The sequence below is a fragment of the Gymnoscopelus microlampas genome (genome assembly GCF_963454915.1).
Source record: "Gymnoscopelus microlampas genome assembly, chromosome: 2".
Lineage (NCBI taxonomy): Eukaryota > Metazoa > Chordata > Actinopteri > Myctophiformes > Myctophidae > Gymnoscopelus > Gymnoscopelus microlampas.
Window position 1 is genome coordinate 38,335,413 of NC_139939.1, and position 26,650 is coordinate 38,362,062.

General features: G+C 41.1%; 1 protein-coding gene across 2 annotated transcripts in view; it reads left to right on the forward strand.

Moving 5' to 3' along the window:
- The window catches only part of sh3gl2a (SH3 domain containing GRB2 like 2a, endophilin A1), a 73,318-nt gene extending 54,551 nt beyond the window's left edge, over positions 1-18,767 (forward strand). The window contains exons 2-9 of one of the 2 annotated variants that reach the window (XM_084047584.1): positions 7,610-7,678; positions 8,298-8,370; positions 8,710-8,853; positions 9,292-9,425; positions 9,963-10,121; positions 10,280-10,383; positions 12,218-12,339; positions 15,154-18,767. In XM_084047584.1, coding sequence (XP_083903710.1) covers positions 7,610-7,678; positions 8,298-8,370; positions 8,710-8,853; positions 9,292-9,425; positions 9,963-10,121; positions 10,280-10,383; positions 12,218-12,339; positions 15,154-15,347 — 999 coding nt within the window. In that variant the 3' untranslated portion in view covers positions 15,348-18,767. Of the gene's footprint in view, positions 1-7,609; positions 7,679-8,297; positions 8,371-8,709; positions 8,854-9,291; positions 9,426-9,962; positions 10,122-10,279; positions 10,384-12,217; positions 12,340-13,262; positions 13,430-15,153 lie in introns of those variants that run through there. The other variant, XM_084047585.1, reaches the window with a different exon arrangement.
- The last annotated feature ends 7,883 nt before the right edge of the window (positions 18,768-26,650 follow it).

The following is a 26,650-nucleotide window of genomic DNA, read 5'->3' on the forward strand; positions in this document are numbered from 1 at the left end:
CTGTCCTTTGGGTTGGCTCCAACAGTGTCAGTTTGCTCGGCCACCAGTTCTGGGTGCCTGACACAGTGCCCAAACTGCCTCATCCTTCTATCCCTGACCTTGTCCGTAACCCGCGGCAGGTCTCCGTAGACTAGGTCCACATTCTTGAGTAGATGCCAATATCACGCAGTACAGCAGTATTAATACTACTATAGCCACAAACAGCCAACCAAGATTTTTTTCCACCAACACATAAACATGTTTGACACATCATATTGACGTATCATACCTCATAACGCATTTTTAAGTAATTATCGTCAATATTTATATGATGACCGATATATTGTGCATCCCTAGGACCTAGTCTTGTTCTCTGCCGAATAGACAGAACATCACAACTAAATAAGTCAGCTAACAGGAACACACACTCACACACACACACACACACACACACACACACACACACACACACACACACACACACACACACACACACACACACACACAGTCCCAATCATGTTTAGCCTGTGCGTTACCCAGCACATCGCTCCTGTTGTGTCTAATTGATATTTCATGTGGGGACTCGTGATGTTCTGGTGGAAGATTTGATTATGCAATCAATTATGCAATGGTTCACTGTTTGCGATGACAGCTCATTTACAGTAGTAGCAATTACAGAGAAACAGAGTTGGCATGTACTGTATGGTGTGTGTGGTGTATTCATATAAAATCATTTGTCAAATGTATGTCATCATGTGTTATCTTTTTTTCCTCTGTGTGTTAATAAGCATGTTCAGCGGTTATAGAGACGATACTCTGTATTGTCAAGAGACGATACAGAGAACTGGACGTAGATTCTGTGTTCTACTATTATAGTTCAGACATTTAACGGATTCTGCTATCCTGGGCAACTTCTAACTAGAAATGTGCTCTCCTTGGAGCACAGATATTTGCCAGGCTGTCGTGGGGTGCAACTGTCAGGACACATAGAAAGGGGGAAATAGTTTATACAACAGACGACACAACTTTTTGCATTTATTGTGCCCCCTATGGACAGAAGCGAATGCTCTTTTGGAGGTGTGCTCTATAGAGGCCCTTCAAAATGTGATTCCAGATTGGCTGTTGTTCATGGAATATGGTGTTTTTTTCTGGTAAGAAATAGGCCTCATCCACACATTCTTTTTTTTTTTCTCTATAAATTTTGATCCCACGATTTTGTAACCCTATTTTTTACACCCAGTGCCAATTTTCTATGTAATCCTGGGCACTACCTTCCCTCTGCCAACCTAGGGAGGCCAGGGCCGAGCTCATGCCTCCTTCAATGCATGAGAGCCAACTGACCTTCTTGTCACCTGACAGAGGAGAGTTTCCCTGGTTGGACGTAGCGCGTGGAAGGAACACGTTATTCCAACCAGTTCCTTTCCCCTCCATCAAGCGCCCCGGCTGGCCAGGGGGAGGCAGTATAGTGACCAGGATTACTGCATGTTTTGTGAGGGTACCTACCCTAGGGAACACGGGGAGAACATGCAAACTCCACACAGAGAGGCCCTTTCGCCAACCCCACCTAGGGTATGGGCGCTGATGACGCGGAGGAGAGAACACCAATATTGCCTTCATGCCATTATCCTATGATGATTTGCTATTGTAAACATTGTGTATATGTACGTGTTTGTGTGTGTGTGTGTGTGTGTGTGTGTGTGTGTGTGTGTGTGTGTGTGTGCGTTAAATCCTTTTCGTCACAGACAGGGTCTAAGTTGAGAGAACAAGCTGCTGTCTGTGCCATCAAACCCCCAAGTCCACCAACCCCAACAATCCCCTTATAGGATTCTGCTGTGTAGAGAAGCTTGTTATAATCACAAATACAACCCCCCCCCACACACACACACACACACACACACACACACACACACACACACACACACACACACACACACACACACACACACACACACACACACACACACACACACACACACATACACACAGTTTAACAATTTATTTATGTCCACACACAGGGAAAGCATACAGGGACACAAATAGTTTAGGTGCAGCTAGAGGTTACATTCACAAACTCATGGATATATGTCCTCATGATACAACACCCGTGAAACTCAGCACTCCATGGGCACAGGTAGCGGCGGCGCTGCCATACATGGCAGCAGAGACAGCACAATACTTGTGCCAGCCTTTCTGCCTCGTCTTTGGGCATCCCAATTTGTCGAAACCCTCCAACAACCAGTCCGTGGGTATGTCCTAGGCTAATCTCTCAAGAACAGATTCTGCTCTCCGCTTGAATCTGTCGGGGGGGTTCGTCATAACGTGTACGCACTGGCCTATAAGTGGGCGTGCCTTCATATCAGGAAGCAGGCCGCGCTTTACCCAATCAAATGTAGTGGGCGGGATTTACTGTCTGTGCTCTCGCTTCCCACTAAAACAAATGGAAACTCATTTAACAATAGCGTCCTCGGAGCAGACAAAACCACGGAAAGATATTCACATTTTAACTTGCTCTTTCATCATAGAAACAAGTGGGCTTATAACCAAAACTATCCATGTTCTCTGGGAGAAGTAGTGTTAGTGTTCCGTGTAGAAATATTGTTAGTGGGAATGAAAACATAGTCGCACCACTGGAAGTGAAAGGCTGAAGGCAGACCAAAACCTCGGTTTCCTTGCACACGGGTGCTTCATTGAGCCCCCCCCAGAGCCAAGTGAAAGAGTAAAAAACAGCAGAGGGCGCTGTTTTTCCTTTTTGGGGCGGTGTAGCCGCCCCCTATAAGTGAGTTTTGGACACCGACCAAAAGATTTGTGTACCCCCTAACCCTTCCATTGTTAATGCAAATCGATACTTTTTTCATATCAGCCAATCACATTACAGCTAGTGTCATCACCACTAACTGTAATGTGATTGGCTGACTTTGCAAATTCAGGACTGTGATTGGCTAGCGAAACACATGACACATGTGCAGCCCTATGAATAGCAGTATGGACTTTAAAACAGGTCAATTATCCCTTTTTTAAAGTGAGTCATGTTGTGATGACCACACACCGCCCACTTCACACTGGGTGTGATTTTTAGCGGTGCCAACCGCTCTACACTTGACTTTGTCCGTATGTCCGTCCGTCCGTCCGTATCAGCACGGGATGATGAGCACGGGATTTTACACAGCTATAACTCCAGTTTGCAGCATGCCACCAAGTCCTAATATGGTATGTGGACTTAGACCACCAATAGGGACGAGCATGAATTGCTGAAGTTATCACAGCGGGGTCCAGGGACCCCCCGCGTGTGTTCTGTCCGTCCGCCCGTTTAGGGCACGGGATTTAAAACAGCTATAACTCCAGGTTGAAGCCTGCCACCAACTCCTACTTTGGTATGTGGACTTACACCACCAATAGGGACGAGCATGAATTTCTGAAGTTATCACAGCGGGGTCCAGGGACCCCCCGCGTATGTTCTGTCCGTCCGCCCGTTTAGGGCACAGGATTTAAAACAGCTATAACTCCAGTTTGCAGCATGCCACCAAGTCCACATTTGGTATGTGGACTTACACCACAAATAGGGACGAGCATGAATTGCTGAAGTTATCCAAGCGGGTTCCAGGGACCCCCCGCGTATGTTATGTCCGTCCGCCCGTTTAGGGCACGGGATTTAAAACAGCTATAACTCCAGTTTGGAGCATGCCACCAAGTCCAAATTTGGTATGTGGACTTAGACCACCAATAGGGACCAGCATGAATTGCTGAAGCCCCGCCCCCTCTGTCTTCCCATTGGCTGGCCTTTAAACAGCCATAACTCACGTTCGCAGCATGCTACGGAGTACAAATTGTGTGCATGGACTAAAACCACCAATAGGGACAAACTGTAATTACTTAAGCCCCGCCCCCTCTGTCTGCCCATTGGCTGGGCTTTAAACAGCCATTATTCCAGTTTGCAGCATGCTACCAAGTACAAATTTGGTAAGTGGACTCAGACCACCAATAGGGACGAACTGAAATGAGTTACGCCCCGCCCCAAAGGCACCGCTTCCTTCACACAGGGTGTGATTTTTTATTTGGCGATGGGTTCCCAGATTGGTCCTAGGCTGGATCACCAGAGGAAACAAAGTTCTTAGTCTTGCACTGCTGCTTGGTGTTAAAGAGCTCTCTGTTGTTGTTCTCATGGGCCTGGAAGTCCCACCCCTGTTGGTAGATTCCACCGGTGAGTAGTGCCTTCTTGTATGCAAGCTACATTGTCCACAGAAGTTGCAAATGCATCCACTGCACCTGCTACATTGACGATGGTAGTTACACACACACACACACACACACACACACACACACACACACACACACACACACACACACACACACTCTCTCTCTCTCTCTCTCTCTCTCTCTCTCTCTCTCTCTCTCTCTCTCTCTCTCTCTCTCTCTCTCTCTCTCTCTCTCTCTCTCTCTCTCTCTCCACAAGTTATACTACAAATATGGATAGTACTATACATTAACATGTGTAGCCAGGTGACCTCACATTTAGAGAACCCATCCTATGATATAAGGATCCCACTAACATTTTGAGCAACAATCAACAATTGTTTGTTGATGCCAATTTCGTCTTTTATGTGTAGTTTTGTGGTGACTGATTCAGCTGATGTTGTTGTGATTGTGATTGTGTGGGGTTTGGGGAGGGGGATGGTTGACAGTGAGAGGAAAGGACGGATGAAATTATGGGAAGAATAGATGATAGAAGAGTAAGACCAACACCCACAAATCCCATCTGCCAAGCCTGAAAATGTGCCTGTCTCCATGGAAACTGGCTCATGGTGGATTTGAGAAAAGTATATGTAGTGTTGTTTGGAACTGATGACAAAGGAAATATGTCTAACTGACAGCTAAGTGAGCCGTGTGTGAGTGAATCTGTGAAACAAGGCAAGTTGATAAGTACTATAAATGATCCTTTTAGTTTATCATAAGCAGAATCAGGAAAATACTTTGAGATTATTTTATTTTTGTAGCAGCGATACTCTGTAAAACTTCAATTTATACAGCAGCCTACATTCAATCCCCTTACCGCTCATGCAAGAGGGAATCCCTGCTTGGCAGGTGGAGATATTGGGCTTAGGACCTTCAGACATACTTGCCAACCAGTAGGTGGCTTAGCCAATGGGTCTAAGGTCGACCACCTCCAACCACTGCAGATGTACGCTTTAAGCTATATTGTATTAACATACTCTACGATACAGATTGGCTCAAAAATACAATTTCATTTGGGGCAACTCGATAGCTGAGTAGTTTGGGTGGTTACCACGTGGGCTCTAATGTCTGACAGTGAGTCCCCGGTTCGATTTCCGGACAGACGTACCATTTGCCACATGTCACTCCCCTACCCTCTCTGTGTTTCCTGTCTCTCTACAGTCTACACTGTCTATTAAATAAAGGCCCCAAAAAATAACATAATAAAGGAAAGCTTATTTGTATTTGAATGTATTTATTCATTTATTTATTCATTACTTGAATAGGGACTCAAGATTGACATCAGATTTTGCATATTGTTTTTCTCCTGACTTAGCTCATGAACTGTGACTTTCCCTTAAACCTCTCATCCCCTCATAAGTGAGGATGTCATAAACCGGTTTTTATGGTTGGTGTTTCTCAGGGCTATATTTTACCCGGTTGAAACAGCATGCTTCCTATCCTCCAGGGCACCAGGTTATGTCACAGGCCACCGCTATCTGGTGGCACATCTTATGGCCAGCACTGCGTGGTGGCACCGCTTATCAGCGCACAGACTGGAGAAAAATATAGCGAGACCAAAGCAATCACTTCACCCTGACGCCAGTGTCACAGCATGTGCGTGCATGTGTGAGTACGTGCATGCGTGTCAATCTTGAGGCCGGATATAGCTATGGGACTACAGCTTAAAGCAGATTGCTGCCCACGCTCAATCCTTATCTGTTTTTCTGTTCATGTCTGTCTGTGGCTGAGTGATGGAGCCTTCCAGTGTTGCTGAACAGTGACCCAACACTGTCAGTGTTTATCAGAATATGGAAAACAACAAAATATGTTACCATCATTACAGTATGACAACGACACAAATTTACATAATCTTATCACCAGGGGGACTATATAGTCCAATACAAGCACTGAGTAAGGTCATTGAACAAATCAAGGGATGTTGAATGGGAAAAATACTTCTGTTACCCAGGGGGTGTAGTTTGAAGGACCTTGGTGCTCTGTTGTCTTGTTGAGATGTGCTATCCTATATTAAAATTGGCTAATGGGAGGGTAGGTGGGTGGGCCGGCGGGCGGGCGGACTGCTGACGTTACTCTGACTCAGCCATAACCATATAAGGAGTTCCCAATGCAGCTACTGTACTCCCAAAAATGTAGTGTGTCTAACATCAATGAGTCGTCATGGCATGAGCCGCAAACAAATCAGTCAGCTCCATATATGGGCACAAAAGGGGGCATGCCCATGTAATGATGACATCAACGATCTCGATATATGGGCATAAAAGGGACAAGGACTGACAGATACAGAGATACGGTTGTCCAGAGCCACAGATCCGACCGGTATGCCCATATATGGTCACGTGCATATATGGGACCGACAGACTTCAAACTCGGTGTGTGCAGCAGCAAGGACTCGAGGGGGTGTGGAATTGCCATTCCAATATATGGGCATATACTGATGATGACATTAGGGATCTCCATATATGGGCATAAAAGGGACATGGACTGACAGATACAGACATCTCCATATATGGGCATAAAAAGATAAACTCGCCTTGCCTTGATGGGGGGGAATATCTAGACAGCGTTTAATTTAGTGTAGTTGAGGCCCATTGTTGAGTTTGGACATATAGCTGTGGTCCTAGCAACGGGTAAGCACCACAAATTAAGCAGATTGCTACCCATGCTCATTCCTTATCTGCTTCTCTGTTCGTGTCTGTCTGTTGCTGAGTAATGGAGCCTTCTGGTGTTGCTGAACAGTTATCCAACATCAGTGTTGATGGAAGGGGGTTTCTAGACAGAGGTTAATTTAGTTAAGGCCAGTTATATAGTTCAGCCACTTATTTGTCACACCACACACCATAGGCAGGGACCTGCGATATCATAAGTTCATGACCTTTGAGCCCGAAGACGTCTCTCTCCATTGTACTGTCAAAAAATCCAGAATGACAAAAAATAAAGCTGAGATGCATTAAAAAGTAAGTTTGCCCAATAGCAAACTGACAAAAATGCTCATATAGTGGTAAAAAAGAAAAAAGAGAAAAAAGATATTTAGCAGCTATTTACAAATTCACATATGTAACTATTGTTTATTATTGTTTATTAACATAAACAAGCATGTCATTTGTGGAAAAACTGTGACCAGCTCTCGGTTTATCTAGAGAGACAACCCTGATCTGGTTTATTTATGGAAGAAGTTGACAAAAGCACAAATTCACCTTTACCACATCACCCTGATTCACACTCAAGCATGTCACACGGTCATATTTTGGAGCTGCCCAACAGCTCCAGTGGAGCAATTTTGGGAATTGATTACAGAAACGTTTTATTTTGTAGATCATATAATATGTTGAGAATTACAGTGCTTGAAACTTATAGATGGTTATTTATTTATTTGTGTGTGTTTGTGTGTTTGTTACAGATTGTGAGCGAAAAATGTGGAGGCGCAGAAGGAACAAAGATGGATAATGACTTCACTGACATGGAGAAGGCAAGAATGTTGAAAGTTCAAAAGCTTAGAGCAGTGTTTCTCAAATGGGGGTACCCCTAGGGGTATGTGGAGGTACTTCAGGTGGTATGTGAGAGAAAGTGTAAATGGGAAACATTTATTTTACTGTTATGTTTAATGATAAAACATTGATAAATGTTGAACCTCCTGATCTGTAAAGTGTTACATCAAATTAAATAGAAAACAAACAAACACTTGACAACCACAACTATTCTTGAATCGAAAGCAATACTCATTTGCCCGTATGCAGTTTTATTGTGAACATATTGACAAAAACTGGACATACTGAAAAAGTTATGCCACAGTTTAAAATAAATCTGCTCAGGAGGCGCCAATTGCTAGTCTTTAATTCAGAAGGTTATCATTCATTCATAGCATCCTACTGGGGGTACTGAAGCCAAAAAAGTTTGAGAACCACTGGCTTAGAGCACTGTGTAAATGCACAATATTACTACTACTGTCATGTCCCATAAAATGTTATACTGTTATTTGTGCTCATAAAGGTGTGCATTCTACGGAATGCTTTCTAGTTATGTGTTTACCCCTTTATCTCTACTCAGTTTGGTCCATTCTACTGTATATTTCATGTTGTGGTCTATAGAAGGTGGACAGCACCTCCAGGGCAGTGATGGACATCATGACCAGGACTAATGAGTACCTGCAGCCCAATCCAGGTGAGACCAAATGGACTCAGTTATGTAGGACAATTTCTGTTTGGTTCGTCCATATTAGAGTTAAAGCATTTAGTTGCCAGTCTAATCCACAGTAATTTATTACTTAGAATGGAGGGTAGTTCATTATTATGGGGATTGAACCCGAGACTTTCCAGTTGCAGAACAGTCTCACTAACCTAAACTATAGAGGGTCTGAATGTGTGGTTGGGTTGCTTTGTGTTGGTTTGTTTGGGTCAGTGTGGTTGGTTTGTGTTGGCTCGTTTGAGTCAGTGTGGTTGGTTTGGGGCGGATTGTTTGGGCCAGCTGTGAAGTTGGCTAACTGATATTTTGCTTCTCCAGCAACTAGAGCCAAGATGACCATGATGAATTCCATGTCGCGTATGCGGGGTCAGGAGAAAGGGCCGGGCTATACTCAAACTGAGAGCGTGTTGGGAGACGCCATGGCCAAGTTCGGCAGGGAGCTTGGAGAGGAATCCAACTTTGGTAATGTGCAGGAATGCTTAATGTATGTTGCTTGAGTACTGATAGAGAAACTGCTGTAAGCTACCAGAATTATGAGCTATAGACGACAACATTGTGTCATTACTTTCTGCGTTCAAGCGAGGAAGTAGCATAGTAACAATGTTATGCAAAAAGTAAGAGCTTGTCAGGACAAGACAGTTTACAATGAAGTTCACAATTGCCATTGTAATTTGTTGTAAGGTTTTCAAAAAAGTATTCTTTGGAGTGTCTGAAATGTCAATGTTATTGAGAGAGGGGATTTTGGCAGTGAATGAAAGGAACACTACTTTCTGTCTATATGGATCAGCATGGATGTTTTCTCATATCTTCTCCTCCCTTCTCTTTTTGTATTTTTTTTTCTTCATATCTTTACCCTTATCTTCTCCTATATCATCTCCTTCTATCTTGTGTGTTCTTTAGGCCTTTCCCTGATCGATGTTGGGGAAGCCATGCATGAGCTCGGGGAGGTGAAGGACGCCCTGGACATGGAGGTGAAACAGAACTTCATCGACCCGCTGCAGAACCTCCATGACAAAGACCTCAGGGAAATCCAGGTAGGAGGAGCACATGATGACACTACGGTGGTTCATCAGCTCGTTGAGTGTGTATACTACGAAACGCACATGGAGGTATTATGCTGTATGTTCAGCGTGCAGCCTTTCTACCTCCGCTCTCAGTAGCCTCGCCCTACTGGGCGGGGCTTCTTTCACTCTACATTAGAAGAGTTGGGAACGCTGGCCGTTGTCACATTCTAATGCAGCCCGAATACCCACTCCAACTTTTTCCAACAACCGCCGACTACTTTCTTTTCGCCGATAAAGTATAGTTTTGGACCGCGACGGAGGGGCGCAGTCTCAAACATTTGAAATGGGACATTCTGCATAATGAGTACTTTCTACTTTTGGTACTTTAAGTACATTTTGATACCAATACTTTTCTACCTTTACTCAAGTAAATTTTGAATTCTGGACTTCTACTTGTAACAGAGTATTTCTACATTGCAGTATTGATACTTTTACTTAAGTAAAGCATTCGAGTGCTTTTTCCACCACTGCTTATGCTATTGGATGACCATTTTATCTCCTTTGCAGCACCACCTGAAGAAAATGCAGGGTCGTCGTCTGGACTTTGACTACAAGAAGAAGCGCCAGGCCAAGATGACAGATGATGAGATGAAACAAGCCCTGGAGAAATTCGATGATTCCAAGGAGCTTGCCGAGCAGTGCATGTTCAACCTCCTAGAGGCTGATGTAAGGAACCGCGAGTCATTCCAGTTCAAGTACACCCGATGAGATGTTGAGCTGTCATGAAACACAGCATTAAGCGATCAGTGACAGACTCCTGTGATGCGTATATGAACAGCTGTGAGAAACGTGTACCATATCTAACAGTCTTTTTGATTTTGCAGATTGAACAAGTGAGCCAGCTGGCTGCACTGGTCCAAGCTCAGTTGGAATATCACAGCAGGTCTGTTGAGATCCTCACACAGCTCACCGGCAAGATGGAGATTCGGTCAGTACTGGTGACAACTAAAGGTTTTAGTTCAAAATGTGTGCTAGCATGAAGTTAACTGTCTATGTAACATCAGACTTCCCACCCTGGATGGGATGTCTGAGGGGGGGGGGGGGGGGGGGGGACGGACCACGATGACCAAGACACAGGTAATGCTTCAAATAATACCGACCGTATCTCAGATTTTCTTTTCTCTCGCGTGACTCAGACCAAAGGCTGCAGTCACTAGTAGACGCCTATGACATTGATACATTTTGCCAGATTGACAGTTCAGTGACAAATGAGAACTAAACAAGACGAGGTCAAGGGGTATTGCCGGTTGTAGATCCGGTCTGTGTGCTTAATGTGTGCAAATTACAAAGCCAGTAGGCAGGCTCTAGACCGGATCTGAGCGCTGAGCAGTAAAAAGAAACTGTTTTCTCTTAAATAGCACCATATGGTCGCCTGATTGGCATTTGCGGGAGATTTATGACCAACTCACGGGTGTCCGGGAGCGGACGCTAATTCCCGGGAGACTCCCGGAACTTCCGGGAGAGGTGGGATGTCTGTAACATCTAAATTAAACACACCCACAATTAATTACCTGCAATTGTTATTACCATCAGCTGTGTTTACCTGTCAAAATGGCTGCTTTGAAAAGGGTCTATTATCAATGGAAAGGAATTATTTCTTCTGCATGTCATTGTATCATCTAGAACTTACAGTAGCTTGTCCGTAGTACAACACTGAGCCTTGTTGAGTAATGCTTCCAACTAGTGTGAATGGAGTATTAGCAATATTAAGACAAAACAATTGGTCCTGTTGTTTACCATTAGTACAGTAGGTCAAAACAGATGGTTGTGGACTTACTGTATAATTCCCCAACAATTTGTGCTGCAGAAAATAATTGTAGAGTTCTTGGACAAGCTTATGTCCAACATCATGACAGTTATAAGTACCTGCCAACCACTGCAGAGTCTAACGGTTCAAATCCAAGGCAGTGCATTTCAGCTTGGCTGAGCGTCAATGCAAACACAATTGGCTCATGTTTGGGGGAGGGATGTCGGGCGGGGAGGGTGATCTTTGCCACGGCACGTACTCCGGGCTGTGGCTGCGCCTGTCAAGATCAAGATTGCTTTATTTGTCATTTGTTTTCCATCTGCAAGCAGTGTTAGAAAATAAATGAAATGATGTTTCTCCTAGTAAAATACAGCAGAATTCATGAAAGAATCAAAACAAACAGTGCATAAAATACTCTATCGACCCGAATAAGAAGTCCTAAAAACTAGAAGAATTCATGTTATAAAAATAAGCATACCCAGTCGGAGAGTGGGGTGTTGAACAAGGAGGAGTAGGACGGTAGTATTACATCCTCTTAATGGGGGGCTTCTCTCTGGCAGGTGAGCCAGTAGGGTACAATAGCAGTAACAACACAGAAATATGTAGGGATGAATGAATTTGCATACTGATAAAAATTTGACCAAAAAATGGTAAAAATGTAATGAATGAATGACAGCCATAACATGATGTGTTCAAACTAAGATCCCAAATGTTGGACGCCATCATTGGATGCATCCAAGTAAAGTCATTTTACAGCAGCTTTTACAATCAAATACATTCTCATGTCTGTTTGCTTGCTGAGAGTTTGTGTTCGTATCCCATGTTACAGGATAAAGGAGGGTTTGTGTTTGTATCCCATGTTACATTATAAAGGAGGGTTTGTGTTTGTATCCCATGTTGCAGGATAAAGGAGGGTTTGTGTTTGTGTCCCATGTTTGCAGGATAAAGGAGGGTTTGTGTTTGTATCCCATGTTGCAGGATAAATGAGGGTTTGTGTTTGTATCCCATGTTGCAGGATAAAGGATGCCTCTGACAAGCCTAAGAAAGAGTTTATTCCTAAACCTCGTATGTCCATGGACCTTTCCAGCATTGAGAACTTCAATGGAGGATTCCACAGTGGCCAGGCCAGGTCCCCAGGTGAGCCTCAGGAGAAATATTATATAAATATTATAATATATAGTGATTGTTCAAGACAAATTTATTAGCATACAAATACAGTTAACAAAAGAACAATGAGAACAAATGCAAACACAATACTATAACGATAAATATAAAAAATATTATTACAAATCTTTGTCACAGAGCCAATGCCACAACTAACAACAACAGTGGCAAACAATGTAATTTGGATCACTTTCAGAGCAATTTGATGGACAACACTGCCAATTAAAAGTTACATGCCATCACATTCAACACGTCACTCACATTTTAACATGGCATTGCTGAGAGGACATCACTGATGTTAAAAAAGTCCTCTTTGACAATCCTCGGAATACCGTCAGATTGATGCTGACTCATACGAAAGTATGAATAGAATGTGTCTCAGGACGACAACTCTCGTAACAGTGTGTTGGAATATTGGAACTCCTCTCGTCTTTGAGCACACACCGGCAAAATCATAAATCGCCCATGCTCACATCATCATCATATCATTATAGTCATCGTTATAGTTATAATTCTTGATGTGGGCAGCCGTTTTCTGTGTACCGTACTTACTTACTTATGCAGAAATCTTGTATGTTACCTTTCAGGAAATGGAAAAAATATCCTGTTATTTTGCAACTTTTGTGCGATACTGTATAAAATATGGCATTAGTTTATGAAAAAAACATAATAAGATAACATATAGAGATACATTTGTGGCTAATACAGTGGAATAAAGCCAGTGTTAAGTATCTATAACTATATGTCTCTGTTCTTTTCCCTGTACCATTTATCCTAACCTTTATTTTGAATAGAATTTTGTACTCAACAGTTTGTCCATCCGTCTGCAACAACTGAACGCAAACATGTGTTCTTCTGTTTCCCTCTATGATTTTTTTATTTGTTAATTTCTATAGGAGCGAGGTCACCAGGTGAGCCTATGGGTCAAATGTACTCTTTTTTTTCTTCTTCTTTGGTGTGTACGTGTGTTCTTCATCGCATCACATCTTAACTGCCATAACTTTTTTTCTTCTTCTTTGGTGTGTACGTGTGTTCTTCATCGCATCACATCTTAACTGCCATCCCTTTTTTTTCCGTCTTTGGTGTGTACATGTTTTCTTCATCACATCACATCTTAACAGCAATCCAATGCAAATTATGATTGCTGTTCTATTTCCCTTGATTCGTCCTTTCTCTGTTTTTACACCCCCCCTCTTCTCCAAACCCCCTTTGCAGTCAGGTCCCCAGGTGAGCCCTGAGTGAATCCTGGAGAGATACATCAATATCTCCTTCACTCTATCACTGCCTGTCTGTCTGTCTGTCTCTCTGCTTCTCCATGTGTCTAATATGCTACTAAGACGCTCTTAGTAGGCTTGGGTTAGAGACACAATTTTACCTAAGAACTGAACAAAAGAAGCGAGTAGGAAAGAAATAATACTTTAATCTCATCAGAACATTTGTATCTGGGTCTCTTTGCCATTCACATCTATATTTCCATGTAATAATCTGCCCATCCATCTGTCCTTTCATGGCGTCATCCATGTTGCATTCTGTGTGCTGTGAAGCATAAACACTAAATTTCCTCTTTTACCTTTCTCTCTCTCTTCTGTCCTCTCTTCCTTTGCAGCAAGATCTCCAGGTGAGCCAAGAGTGAATTGAGAGTCACTCTTGTCTTCTATGAGTGTTTATTTTTTGTGGTGTTGATTGATACCAGTATTGAACTCTTTTCCAGTCATTGTTTTGGCCTCATCTTTTTTTATTTTTTTATTTTGCAGTGCAGCTACAGTTGTAACCATTGTAGCCTCGACCCTGCATAAACTATCACACCAACAGTACTCCATCCACATTAAAGGAAATGTTTGGAAAAATCTCTTTTTTTTATACGTACCAGACCAGTGCAATATGTGGTCTGGAGACTTTAAAGTATAGTTATTTGGTCCTATTGTATGTGCGGCACAAATAACACAATATACCTATGCAGGCTAAATGCGTAATATATCTATATATCTACAGTGGCTGCAACTCTAGTCTGCAATGCATTATTTATTATTTGATCCCCTTTAAAGTCATGCTGTGTAACTTTTTTCAAATAACCATTCCACCATATGTTTTATACAAGTTCTCTAAACACTATTAAGCACTGTTTTTATTCGCACGTGACACTCGTGCCAAAATGACCGGAAATGTAGCGGACACCATTTATTCATGTATTATAGTGTTAATAAATACCATTTCTGCCGTTTGTTGCTTTCCAAAATATTCTCGGGCACTAGTACCATGCAGCGTTCCTTTTTCAGCAGTCTATGGACAAACACTGTAATGATAACAGAGCTACTGTACAAGAGGTGTCACCAAAACAGTTTACTAAAATGAATGTTACACAGTAGGACTTTAATTGTTGTTGGGCTTATTCATCACTAATTGTACATACGTGAAATTCTAACCCCTGGTTTTTAACCTTCTGCCTGCTTTTCGCCCTTCAAGTTTCTGATTTTCTATTCGTTAACTTTGTATGCCAAATGATAACTTATCAATAATCATCTTCATCATCTTTTCTCCTCTCCCCCCTCTCTCTCTCTCTCTCTCTCGCTCTCTATCTCTCTCTTTCTATGTCTCTACCGTTTCAGCCAGGTCCCCAGGTGAGCCCTTCACTTCAGGAAATAACACTTCATCTCTACTTTGTCTCTTATTTGAGCATCTTTCATCTATATAATCATGTGATACCCTCTCCTCTAATCTAAGTCTAATCCTCCCCTTTTCTTTCCTCTCTCCGTCTCTGTCTCTCTTTCTCTCTCTTACCCTATCCAGCACCGATGGACCAACCGTGCTGTCGTGCGCTGTATGACTTTGACCCTGAGAATGAGGGTGAGCTAGGGTTCAAGGAGGGCGACATCATCACCCTGACCAACAAAATCGACGACAACTGGTATGAAGGCATGCTGAACGGCGCCTCAGGCTTCTTCCCCGTCAATTACGTGGAGATCCTGGTGGCGCTGCCCTAAGAAGGGCAATCAAAGCCCGGTCCGTCAGGATGACGACCATGCCTCGTTTACGCAAACGGCAACAAAAAGCAATTAATTCCTAGCCTCCAATCCTCAGTCACATCCCCCAGAATTAGAATCCCCTAGTTTTTTCCTGATCCTTAAACATTCCTGCCAGCCACCCATGTTCCGATAGGAGAGGGGGATACACAAATCGGTAATATAAAAAGATACAAATGACACCAACTTGAGATTAATCCACCAATTTGAGAATGAAAGCAAACTTTGAAAAGCAAATGAGGAATAAATTAACTGATGACAGCCGTCTCGAACACCGATTGTGGACAATAACATCAAACCCAATGGTTCAAAATGCCAATTTGGGGTTGTACTACTGTATTTAAAATGTTTTTCTTTTCTTTTTGTGTTACCCCACGGCCCTCAGGCTCCAGTAGTAATTTTATCCATATTATGTCCTGTTTTATGTTGGCTGTTACTCAGCAGGTATTTAAATCTCTTTCTCTCTCCTCTGTACTCTGTGGAAACCTCTAGCTATATTAGCACATGTCTTCCTCATTCTGACATTAAGTGGGAAAATCCGGTCCATATACTATACTTCATATTTATTAGAGAAATTAGCTTCAGCATGTTTTCAAATGTTTGATGTTTTATCGTATCAAAATCAGTTTGAGCTCACTGTGTTCTGTGAAATTGCTGCTGTCTTTAAAGGAGGTTCTCCCCAGGCATGCAGATAGCTTCTCCAAGAGAAACCGTTAATGTCCATTTCATGCTCCTAAGGTTTCTGTGTAAATATGATGTGCTTGAAAAAAATGATGATAATTTAACAAACCTGTAGTACGCTTTTTTCCTTTACTGAACTAGATCTGAAAATCTAATCAGTACAGCAGATGCACTGGATTGTCTAGGTGATATTCAAATACCAAACTTAGTTGAGTTAGATTTGCATTTTGGTTTCAATACTTCAAGACAGCTAACAGATGTCAATCACAGAGCCACTTGACGCTATGCAGGGGGTAAAAGCTTGCCATTTCGACCATTCTTTGGTATTGTGGGCGGGGTTATATTCATGGGTAGGCTATGTGAGATAATGTAATAGAGCCAGTGATTAATCTAGAACTAAAGTCATGAAAAGACTAAACACATATTTGAAACACCTTTGAAGATATGTAAAGAGAAATCCTCAGTTTGGTCTCTATATGAAATAAGTTTAAAATGTCTGATATGTATTTTAATCAATGTGGAAATACTTGTGAAAAATATGGTTGATGTATCGTGCTATAATATAACTTATAGGAACTATACTGCTTATTGGGTTTAGCTGTTTTCTCTGCAGCGGAAGGCGTAGGTCTTGTTGCTGTGTATGATTGTCTGTTACTACAGTTCAGTACAGTAGTGCTCTGTAATTTAGCCATCTGTAAACCAGGGCATACGATTATAAAAACTAGACTTAGCGGACTATGTTCTCGGTTCAATACAAAGATGTGTTGAAGGAGGATGCTGTGGGAGGTTCCCAAATAATGGCTCAGTGGGAAAAGAGAATAACACTTTTTTTTTCACTTAGTGTTAGTGGTGATATTTTTGTTCAACAACGTGACAATTGGAAATCAGATGTTCAAAATGTGCACATTCAGTTTATCTCATCTATAATGCTGGCACATGGGAGGTGCCATGAGCTTTCCTTATCCGTGTCTGATGTCAGATTAATTGTTTGATATACAGTACACTGATAACATTTATTATTTCACTGTGGCCCTACTTTAGTAACCTACTGTATGTGGAGAAGGGTGGAGTGAGTACACAGTAATATCTTATACTTAACCAATTAAACCCTCTAGTGTTAATGAAACAGACTTGAGTTACAACTGTATTCTTTTTCCGCCTACACCAAATCTCTTCGCCAAAAATAGCAGATCTACAAGCTCAAAATGACACGTTTTGAGCTTGTATGTCTGCTATTTTTGTTCCCCCCAGAATGGACATGCTGGGGTTCAAGTGGTTAATGTAATTACGGGGGTGTAACACAGTGCTGTTAACGCCTTGAAATTGTAAGTTAAGGAGATTGACCCATAGTACTTTACCCATAGTACTCACAGGGCATTACTGTGAACAGTTTTCATCAAGTATTACATGGGAATAATGCCAGTGAAGATAGCACCCTGGTTCATTTCCATTGACCTGGTATGTTCTCTTAGAAAATGTAATATGTTCCCAAGGGATCGTACAGCTTCTGCAATTATTCTCCTTGCTGATTATGACATGATATCTTCATCACTTGTGCACCTGAACGCTGCTGTTTCCACACTTTATGCCTACCATTTCAGGGACATATTCCATGAATCCCGAATGGCTTTGTTTGTAAATGTATCACATTTCTGCAAAATAATCTGTGAGTGTGGGGCAATAATTTAAAAAAAAATAACAATGAGTATAATTGCATGATAGCTTAATATCTTGTGATTATGTGTGTTTGGGTAATGGGTGTGTATCAGCAATTGCACACGTTATGTACAGGAAAGGGAATATGAAAAGGACCTACAAGCGCCTCCAAAGTTTAGGTGTATATTATGTTCTGCTGTTCCTGACACTATTTATTTGAACACTGGAAACACGTAGATGTCCCTTTGATACAGAGGACCAAATCAGTATAAATAAAAAAGAAACTAGAGTATATGAATTACACCTGATTTATACTTAGTTGCGCACCGAAGTATAACTCAGGATTTAGGGTTGCACCAGTGTGAAAATGATTGGCTTACTGTATACTGCCAAAGATTTGCTATACATTATGTCATCTGTCTCACTTGATAATTACACACCAAGAATAGAAGTATCACTGTTTTAGAGATTATTGGCAAATGGCAAAGTTTTTCATCTGGTACACTGGTGCAACTCTGATATTAATGTTAATGCGAAACCCATATTTAATGTTTGTTCTTTTATTTGTAATGAAGCACAACATTCAAGAGAAAGCATTATTCTGTGGGTTAGGGGGAAAAAATACAATGGTTACAGCTTGAAAGTGTCCGTGCATTTGATTTTTGTTTTTTAAACTGTTTTAAACTGTGTGTGTATCTTTGCCCTCAATGAGGACTGTACAGCTTTTGTGTGTTCTGTTTTCACCTTGTATGTATAGTCATGCTTCCACAGTATTGTATCTTATTTTTGTAACTGTGATAAAGTATACACATAATAGATGTATATACACCTACCGTATACAATAATACAATGACTATAGAGGAGCAATGTGAAGAGGATGGGATTCTTCATGCTGCACACCAGTGTAGTTGAACACTTTCATTTTGGTTTCATTTGACCATTTTTCTTTCCATTCCTGCACTGGATTACAAGACAGTACACTTGATGTAAAAAAGAAAAGAAAAAGATTGACAACAAAACTCTTGTCAGTGTAAGTTATGTTAATAAAACAACGACATGGTTAATGCCAATGATGATCGTCATCCTTTTTCTGGATTCTAAGAATGGGGATGATGCGTAAGATAACTGTTTGGATCATGGGTCTTCAACAGGGGGTCCAGGAACCCTGGGGGGTCCTCACAATTTTGTACAATAATAGTAGTAGTACCGGTATGTGTTACGGGGGTCCCTGCTTCGTCTATCTCAGTTAAGGGGTCCTTGGCCTGAAAACTGTTGAAAATAGTTAGATAAAATGCATAAACTAGCCCTTATCTCACACGCACACGCGCACACACACACACACGCGCGCACACACACACACACGCGCGCGCGCGCACACACACACACACACACACACACACACACACACACACACACACACACACACACACACACACACACACACACACACACACACACACACACACACACACACACACACACACACAGAGAGGATTGTTATTGGTGCCACAGTAGTCACTGTGCTTACTTTGTGCTTATAGGCCACATACAACAACATACACACAACAGTGTAGACCACATTTTCACAAAACAAATTACTAAACAAAGAAAGAAAACGGATTTCTGTCCAGCAGGTGGAAGAGGCCACAAAGGTCATGTGTACTATATATATTACTATTTTCATTGTGAGTACGAATAAAATAAAAAATTAAATAAGATATTTGTCGTATCTGCCCTGTGCAATTTTGATTTACAAAGCCTAGAAGGCAAAGTAAAATGTATTTTTTATGTTCCAATGTTTAATGGCAAAAACATAATTGGTAATGGCAATTATTCATTAATTAATCGGCAAGTAACATTTTATGATTGTGACAGCCCTAACTCCCCTATGTCAAAACATGGAACAAGTGATCCTATAAAAAATAGGTTGTCAAAAAAACGTATACAATAAAAAAAAAAAAAGGTACAGTATACAGTAACTGTGTGTGTGTGTGTGTGTGTGTGTGTGTGTGTGTGTGTGTGTGTGTGTGTGTGTGTGTGTGTGTGTGCGTGCGCGTGCCCTCCCTGTACAGTCTTTAGCTATCAATAGTAAGTTGCTATGTGTGCAGATTGTGAACAGAGATGTACAAATGACAACGTGGTGTTCAGTGGGGAAACCACACTGCAGGCTGGCTGCTTCTGGGAATATCCATTAGTGTGGGGACAGTCTCATTAACCCAAATGGACATAATGATCTTCATAAATAATCCACCTAATAAAAGAGCTTCCCAAGAACAATGTTGGTGTTCTGTAACTGGTCAGAGATTCATAGGGGGGGCACCAGGCGTTTCAGTTTTGGTATGTTTTGCCATGCACTTAGCAGCATGAACTATGATCGGTCTATAATTGGTCTACTCTTTTTTACAAACATACAGTATATGCATAGAGTACATACATACAGACAAGATAGCTTGGCCTACGGCCATATTGGGGGGAAAACATATGTTCAGGGCCAGACTCTTTTTATTTTATTGGTAGCAATGGTTGTAATGGAGTTCTCTACTGTTGAATTTATAAAGAGGAAAATTTGACAACAGTAGTATAATTCTGTGTATCTGCTGACATCAAGTGGATAAAAAGATAACTGCAAATATCAGCAATATATTTTCCCAAAGAAACAAGATGGTAGGATGCTAACACTGGTGTCTTTTTCATATTCAGTTCCCTAGACAGTCAGTCAAAATTGGGATATTTACAAAAAATATATGAAATTTTAATGTATACAGTAGCGCTTATATTAACACATGAAATAACTACTTGTTACTTGAATATGTTAATGACTATGGTGCTGACTATGTTAATGACTATGGTGCTGACTATGTTAATGACTATGGTGCTGACTTTGTTAATGACTATGGTGCTGACTTTGTTAATGACTATCAGTGCAGTGTGTGTGAGTCCAGCAATCCCATAGCTTATTGATTGATTGATTGATTGATTGATTGAATACTTTATTAACAGTTTGCAAAAACAAGCACAGGGAAGTACTGGGTAGCACTTTACAATAATGACCCGTTATAAAGCATTTATAAACGTTTATAAGTAGTTTGTAGACTATTAACAAATCATTAACAACCTGTTTGTTGACATTCGTAAATGATTATTAAAACCTTTATAACTACAGTTACAAATCATTTATAAAGTATTAGTAAGTAGTGAACTATTCATGAATAAGCCATTTATATACATCTGTAAAAGATTATTAAATCATTTGTAACGACCCATTCTAAAGCATCTATAAACGTTTATAAGCAGTTTGTAGACTATTGACAAATCATTAACAACCTGTTTATTGACATTCGTAAATGATTACTAAAACCTTTATAACTACGGTTACAAATCATCTATAAAGGTATTTTATGACTATTCATGAATAAGACATGTATAATACATCTGTAAATGATTATTAAATCATTTGTAACTGATGTTACATAATATATACAAGCTATTGGTAGCTTGTTCATGTTTAACATATGCTTTGTTAAACATTCCTAAAGTATCTATAAATCCTTAATACATGTTATTATGTGCCCTATAGTAAAGTGAAGACAGTTCATCATTTACAACTGTCTGTTAATGTGTTTGTTCATGTTTAACATGCTTTGTAAAACATTCCTAAAATATCTAAGACTATGCATTATTATACTCTACCAGGAAGGCTGTACTTGTCAGCCATCTGTTAGCTCAATGGGTTGAGACGCAGTATTCATGATCCAGAGGCCATGAGTTCAAATCCCCTTGATGTCTTTCCTATGATTCTTTCCTTTGCACACTGGCTTCCAGAAGATCAACTGAAAACTACCAGGAAGGCTTTACTTGTCAGCCATCTGTTAGCTCAATGGGTTGAGACGCAGTATTCATGATCCAGAGGCCATGAGTTCAAATCCCATTGATGTCTTTCCTATGATTCTTTCCTTTGCAGACTGGCTTCCAGAAGATCAACTGAAAACTACCAGGAAGGCTGTACTTGTCAGCCATCTGTTAGCTCAGTGGGTTGAGACGCAGTATACATGATCCAGAGGCCATGAGTTCAAATCCCGCTGGTGTCTTTACTGTGATGCTTTCCTTTGCAGACTAACTTCTAGAAAAACAAGTTAAAACCACCAGGAAACCTGTAACTCTCAGCCAACAGCTTAGCTCAACTGGTAGAGCGTCTGTCCAATAACATGACTTGACTTGACTTGAGTGGGTTCGATTCCCACTCGAGTCAAGTGTCCCCGGTAACTTGAGGCAACGGATAAATTGACTGATATCCTTAGTGATGCTACCCTTTGCAGACTAACTTCTAGAAAAACAAGTTAAAACCACCAGGAAACCTGTAACTCTCAGCCAACAGCTTAGCTCAACTGGTAGAGTGTCTGTCCAATAACATGACTTGACCTGACTTGAGTGGGTTCGATTCCCACTCCGAGTCATGTGTCCCCGGTAACTTGGGGCAACGGATAAATTGACTGATATCCTTCGTGATGCTTCCCTTTGCAGAATAACTTCTAGAAAAACAAGTTAAAACCACCAGGAAACCTGTAACTCTCAGCCAACAGCATAGCTCAACTGGTAGAGCGTCTGTCCAATAACATGACTTGACTTGACTTGAGTGGGTTCGATTCCCACTCGAGTCAAGTGTCCCCGGTAACTTGGGGCAACGGATAAATTGACTGATATCCGTAGAATAACTTGTAGGAGTGTGCTGGTTCAATAACTCCTACAAGTTATTCTACGGATATCAGTCAATTTGTCCGCTGCTCCAATTTACCGGGGACTTGACGTTAGTGGGAATCGAACCCAGGACCGCTCGGTCCTGGGTTGTACTGGATTTGAACCAGCACACTCCTACAAGTTATTCTACGGACACTTGCCTTGAGTGGGAATTGAACCCACTCAAGTCAAGTCAAGTCAAGTCATGTTATTGGACAGACCAGTTGAGCTATGCTGTTGGCTGAGAGTTACAGGTTTCCTGGTGGTTTTAACTTGTTTTTCTAGAAGTTATTCTGCAAAGGGAAGCATCACGAAGAATATCAGTCAATTTATCCGTTGCCCCAAGTTACCGGGGACACTTGCCTTGAGTGGGAATCGAACCCACTCAAGTCAAGTCAAGTTATTGGACAGACCAGTTGAGCTATGCTGTTGGCTGAGAGTTACAGGTTTCCTGGTGGTTTTAACTTGTTTTTCTAGAAGTTAATCTGCAAAGGGAAGCATCACGAAGAATATCAGTCAATTTATCCGTTGCCCCAAGTTACCGGGGACACATGACTCGGAGTGGGAATCGAACCCACTCAAGGAAAGAATCATAGGAAAGACATCAATGGGATTTGAACTCATGGCCTCTGGATCATGAATACTGCGTCTCAACCCATTGAGCTAACAGATGGCTGACAAGTACAGCCTTCCTGGTAGTTTTCAGTTGATCTTCTGGAAGCCAGTCTGCAAAGGAAAGAATCATAGGAAAGACATCAATGGGTTTTGAACTCATGGCCTCTGGATCATGTATACTGCGTCTCAACCCATTGAGCTAACAGTTGGATGACAAATATAGCCTTCCTGGTAGTTTTCAGTTGATCTTCTGGAAGCCAGTCTGCAAAGGAAAGACATCAATGGGATTTGAACTCATGGCCTCTGGATCATGAATACTGCGTCTCAACCCATTGAGCTAACAGATGGCTGACAAGTACAGCCTTCCTGGTAGTTTTCAGTTGATCTTCTGGAAGCCAGTCTGCAAAGGAAAGAATCATAGGAAAGACATCAATGGGTTTTGAACTCATGGCCTCTGGATCATGTATACTGCGTCTCAACCCATTGAGCTAACAGTTGGATGACAAATATAGCCTTCCTGGTAGTTTTCAGTTGATCTTCTGGAAGCCAGTCTGCAAAGGAAAGACATCAATGGGATTTGAACTCATGGCCTCTGGATCATGAATACTGCGTCTCAACCCATTGAGCTAACAGATGGCTGACAAGTACAGCCTTGCTGGTAGTTTTCAGTTGATCTTCTGGAAGCCAGTCTGCAAAGGAAAGAATCATAGGAAGACATCAATGGGATTTGAACTCATGGCCTCTGGATCATGTATACTGCGTCTCAACCCATTGAGCTAACAGTTGGATGACAAATATAGCCTTCCTGGTACTTTTCAGTTGATCTTCTGGAAGCCAGTTTGCAAAGGAAAGAATCATAGGAATGACATCAGTGGGATTTGAACTCATGGCCTCTGGATCATGAATACTGCGTCTCAACCCATTCAGCTAACAGATGGCTGACAAGTACAGCCTTCCTGGTAGAGTATAATAATGCATAGTCTTAGATATTTTAGGAATGTTTTACAAAGCATGTTAAACATGAACAAACACATTAACAGACAGTTGTAAATGATGAACTGTCTTCACTTTACTATAGGGCACATAATAACATGTATTAAGGATTTATAGATACTTTAGGAATGTTTAACAAAGCATATGTTAAACATGAACAAGCTACCAATAGCTTGTATATATTATGTAACATCAGTTACAAATGATTTAATAATCATTTACAGATGTATTATACATGTCTTATTCATGAATAGTCATAAAATACCTTTATAGATGATTTGTAACCGTAGTTATAAAGGTTTTAGTAATCATTTACGAATGTCAATAAACAGGTTGTTAATGATTTGTTAACAGTCTACAAACTGCTTATAAACGTTTATAGATGCTTTAGAATGGGTCGTTACAAATGATTTAATAATCTTTTACAGTTGTATATAAATGGCTTATTGATGAATAGTTCACTACTTACTAATACTTTATAAATGATTTGTAACTGTAGTTATAAAGGTTTTAGTAATCATTTACGAATGTCAACAAACAGGTTGTTAATGATTTGTTAATAGTCTACAAACTACTTATAAACGTTTATAAATGCTTTATAACGGGTCATTATTGTAAAGTGCTACCAAGTACGGTTCAATACAAGGTCTGTTAAGAGGATTTTAAACCCAAGAAAGCACTATGGCTTGTTTCCATTGGGGTCCTTTGTACTCAATTCATCGAAGCTCGGAGGGAACGGTGTGATTACACCTTGTTTCTGAGCTAAACTTAGCAAAAACTTTAGCAATGAAGCCATTTCATGACCACTTTTAATTCCGATTGGATAATTATATCATGATCAAGAGAATCAAGAGAATGGGTGATATTTTTGCGGTTTTCCCCCAAAACATGGAGGGCCCTTTCATGCCAGGGGCCCCTGGGCACGTGCCCAAAGTGCTCATATGGTAGAACCGGTGCTGAATATGATAATGACTATGGTGCTGACTATGTTAATGACTATGGTGCTGACTATGTTAATGACTATTGTGCTGACTATGTTAATGACTATGGTGCTGACTATAGTGCTGACTCTGGTGCTGACTCATACTGCCTAATACGTGAGAGGGCCATGTTTTTCGATTCCTTTTTTAAATTGTATTTTATTGTACTAAATGAAAAGAAAAAAATCACACCCTGTGTGAAGGTAGCGGCGCCTTTGATACATTTTGTCATCGATATGTGTTTATAATGTGTTTATAGCCATGTGTCACGCGAAGCTTGACCAATCACTTTGTTGACGCACCTGACCAATCAGAACGTTGACGGTGAACACGGACAAAGTCAGGTATAGAGCAGGATCCGCTCTATACCTACAGGTATAGAGCGGCTAGCGCCATTAAAAAAAACACAGCCCCTCTCACATTAGAAGGCCAATATCAATCACCAGAGCCAAGGACTGGTGTTTTTGATCAATCTATCATGATTAAAATGGAGTTTGAAGTTACAAGTTTGTATGGGAAGGGGGGCGTGTCTGATTAAATTAATATCAAATATCTACATACTGAATCAAGCAACTTAAAAACTGTCTGGGGTGCTCACAAAAGCCAGAGTATACGTTAAAATGACCCCAAACATGTTTGAAAGTGAAATTGTTCTTTATTTTTCCTTTCTCACCATTCACATGTCCCTCACTCATGCTTAGCCATTGGTCATGACATGTGTGAAGGTGCAGGCACGCATGTGATGTGTCTTCTCTCATGCCTCATCATCTGACTGAGAGGAGCTTTGCGTGCAGAGGACCACAGTAACCAACCTGTACGAGCCGCAAGTCCAGCGACAGCAGATTACCCTCTCCACCCGGCTTCCAAACCTCAAACACAACTAACTGTGCTTGTTGGAGTGCTGGCCAAGCCAGATGCACCACTGAGGAGTAAAACCCCTATAGGGGCCTTTCCCCTGTGGACCCGGACGCATGACACTCTCAGACTCACAGTTAACACTAGGGGTTTTACTGTGTACACTTATACATACCTACCGAACATGTATATCTATATAATGACAGTTGGACTGCCATTCAGAATCATATCGGTTGCTGTAGCATCCTTGTGGTCCCCACCCACCATCTGTCACCACCACTCACCTTACCAGGATACACCCACCTCTCATCTCTTCAACTTCTTCTCCAACTCCCTTTATCCAATCCACACCATCACGTACACCAGTGGTGTAAAGTAACTAAGTACATTTAAGTACTGTATTTAAGTACAATTTTGAGGATTTTTTTTTACTTTACTGGAGTATGTCCAATTTTCTGTACTTTTACTTTTTTTTTTACTTCATATACATCTCAAAGGCAAATGTACTTTTACTCTACTACAATTATTTGAAAACTTTATTTAGTGACTATGTAGATTTTGATTATCATTACAAAACATACATTAACCACTTCAGCCCTTTATACACATTTCGGCCATTTGAAAATAGCCGATCTACAAGCTCACACTGCCTAGCATCGAAGCAAGGCAATTATAGATCTGCTATTTTCAAAACTTGTGAAACGGGACATTCTGCATAATGAGTAAGCTACTGTCTACTTTTGGTACTTT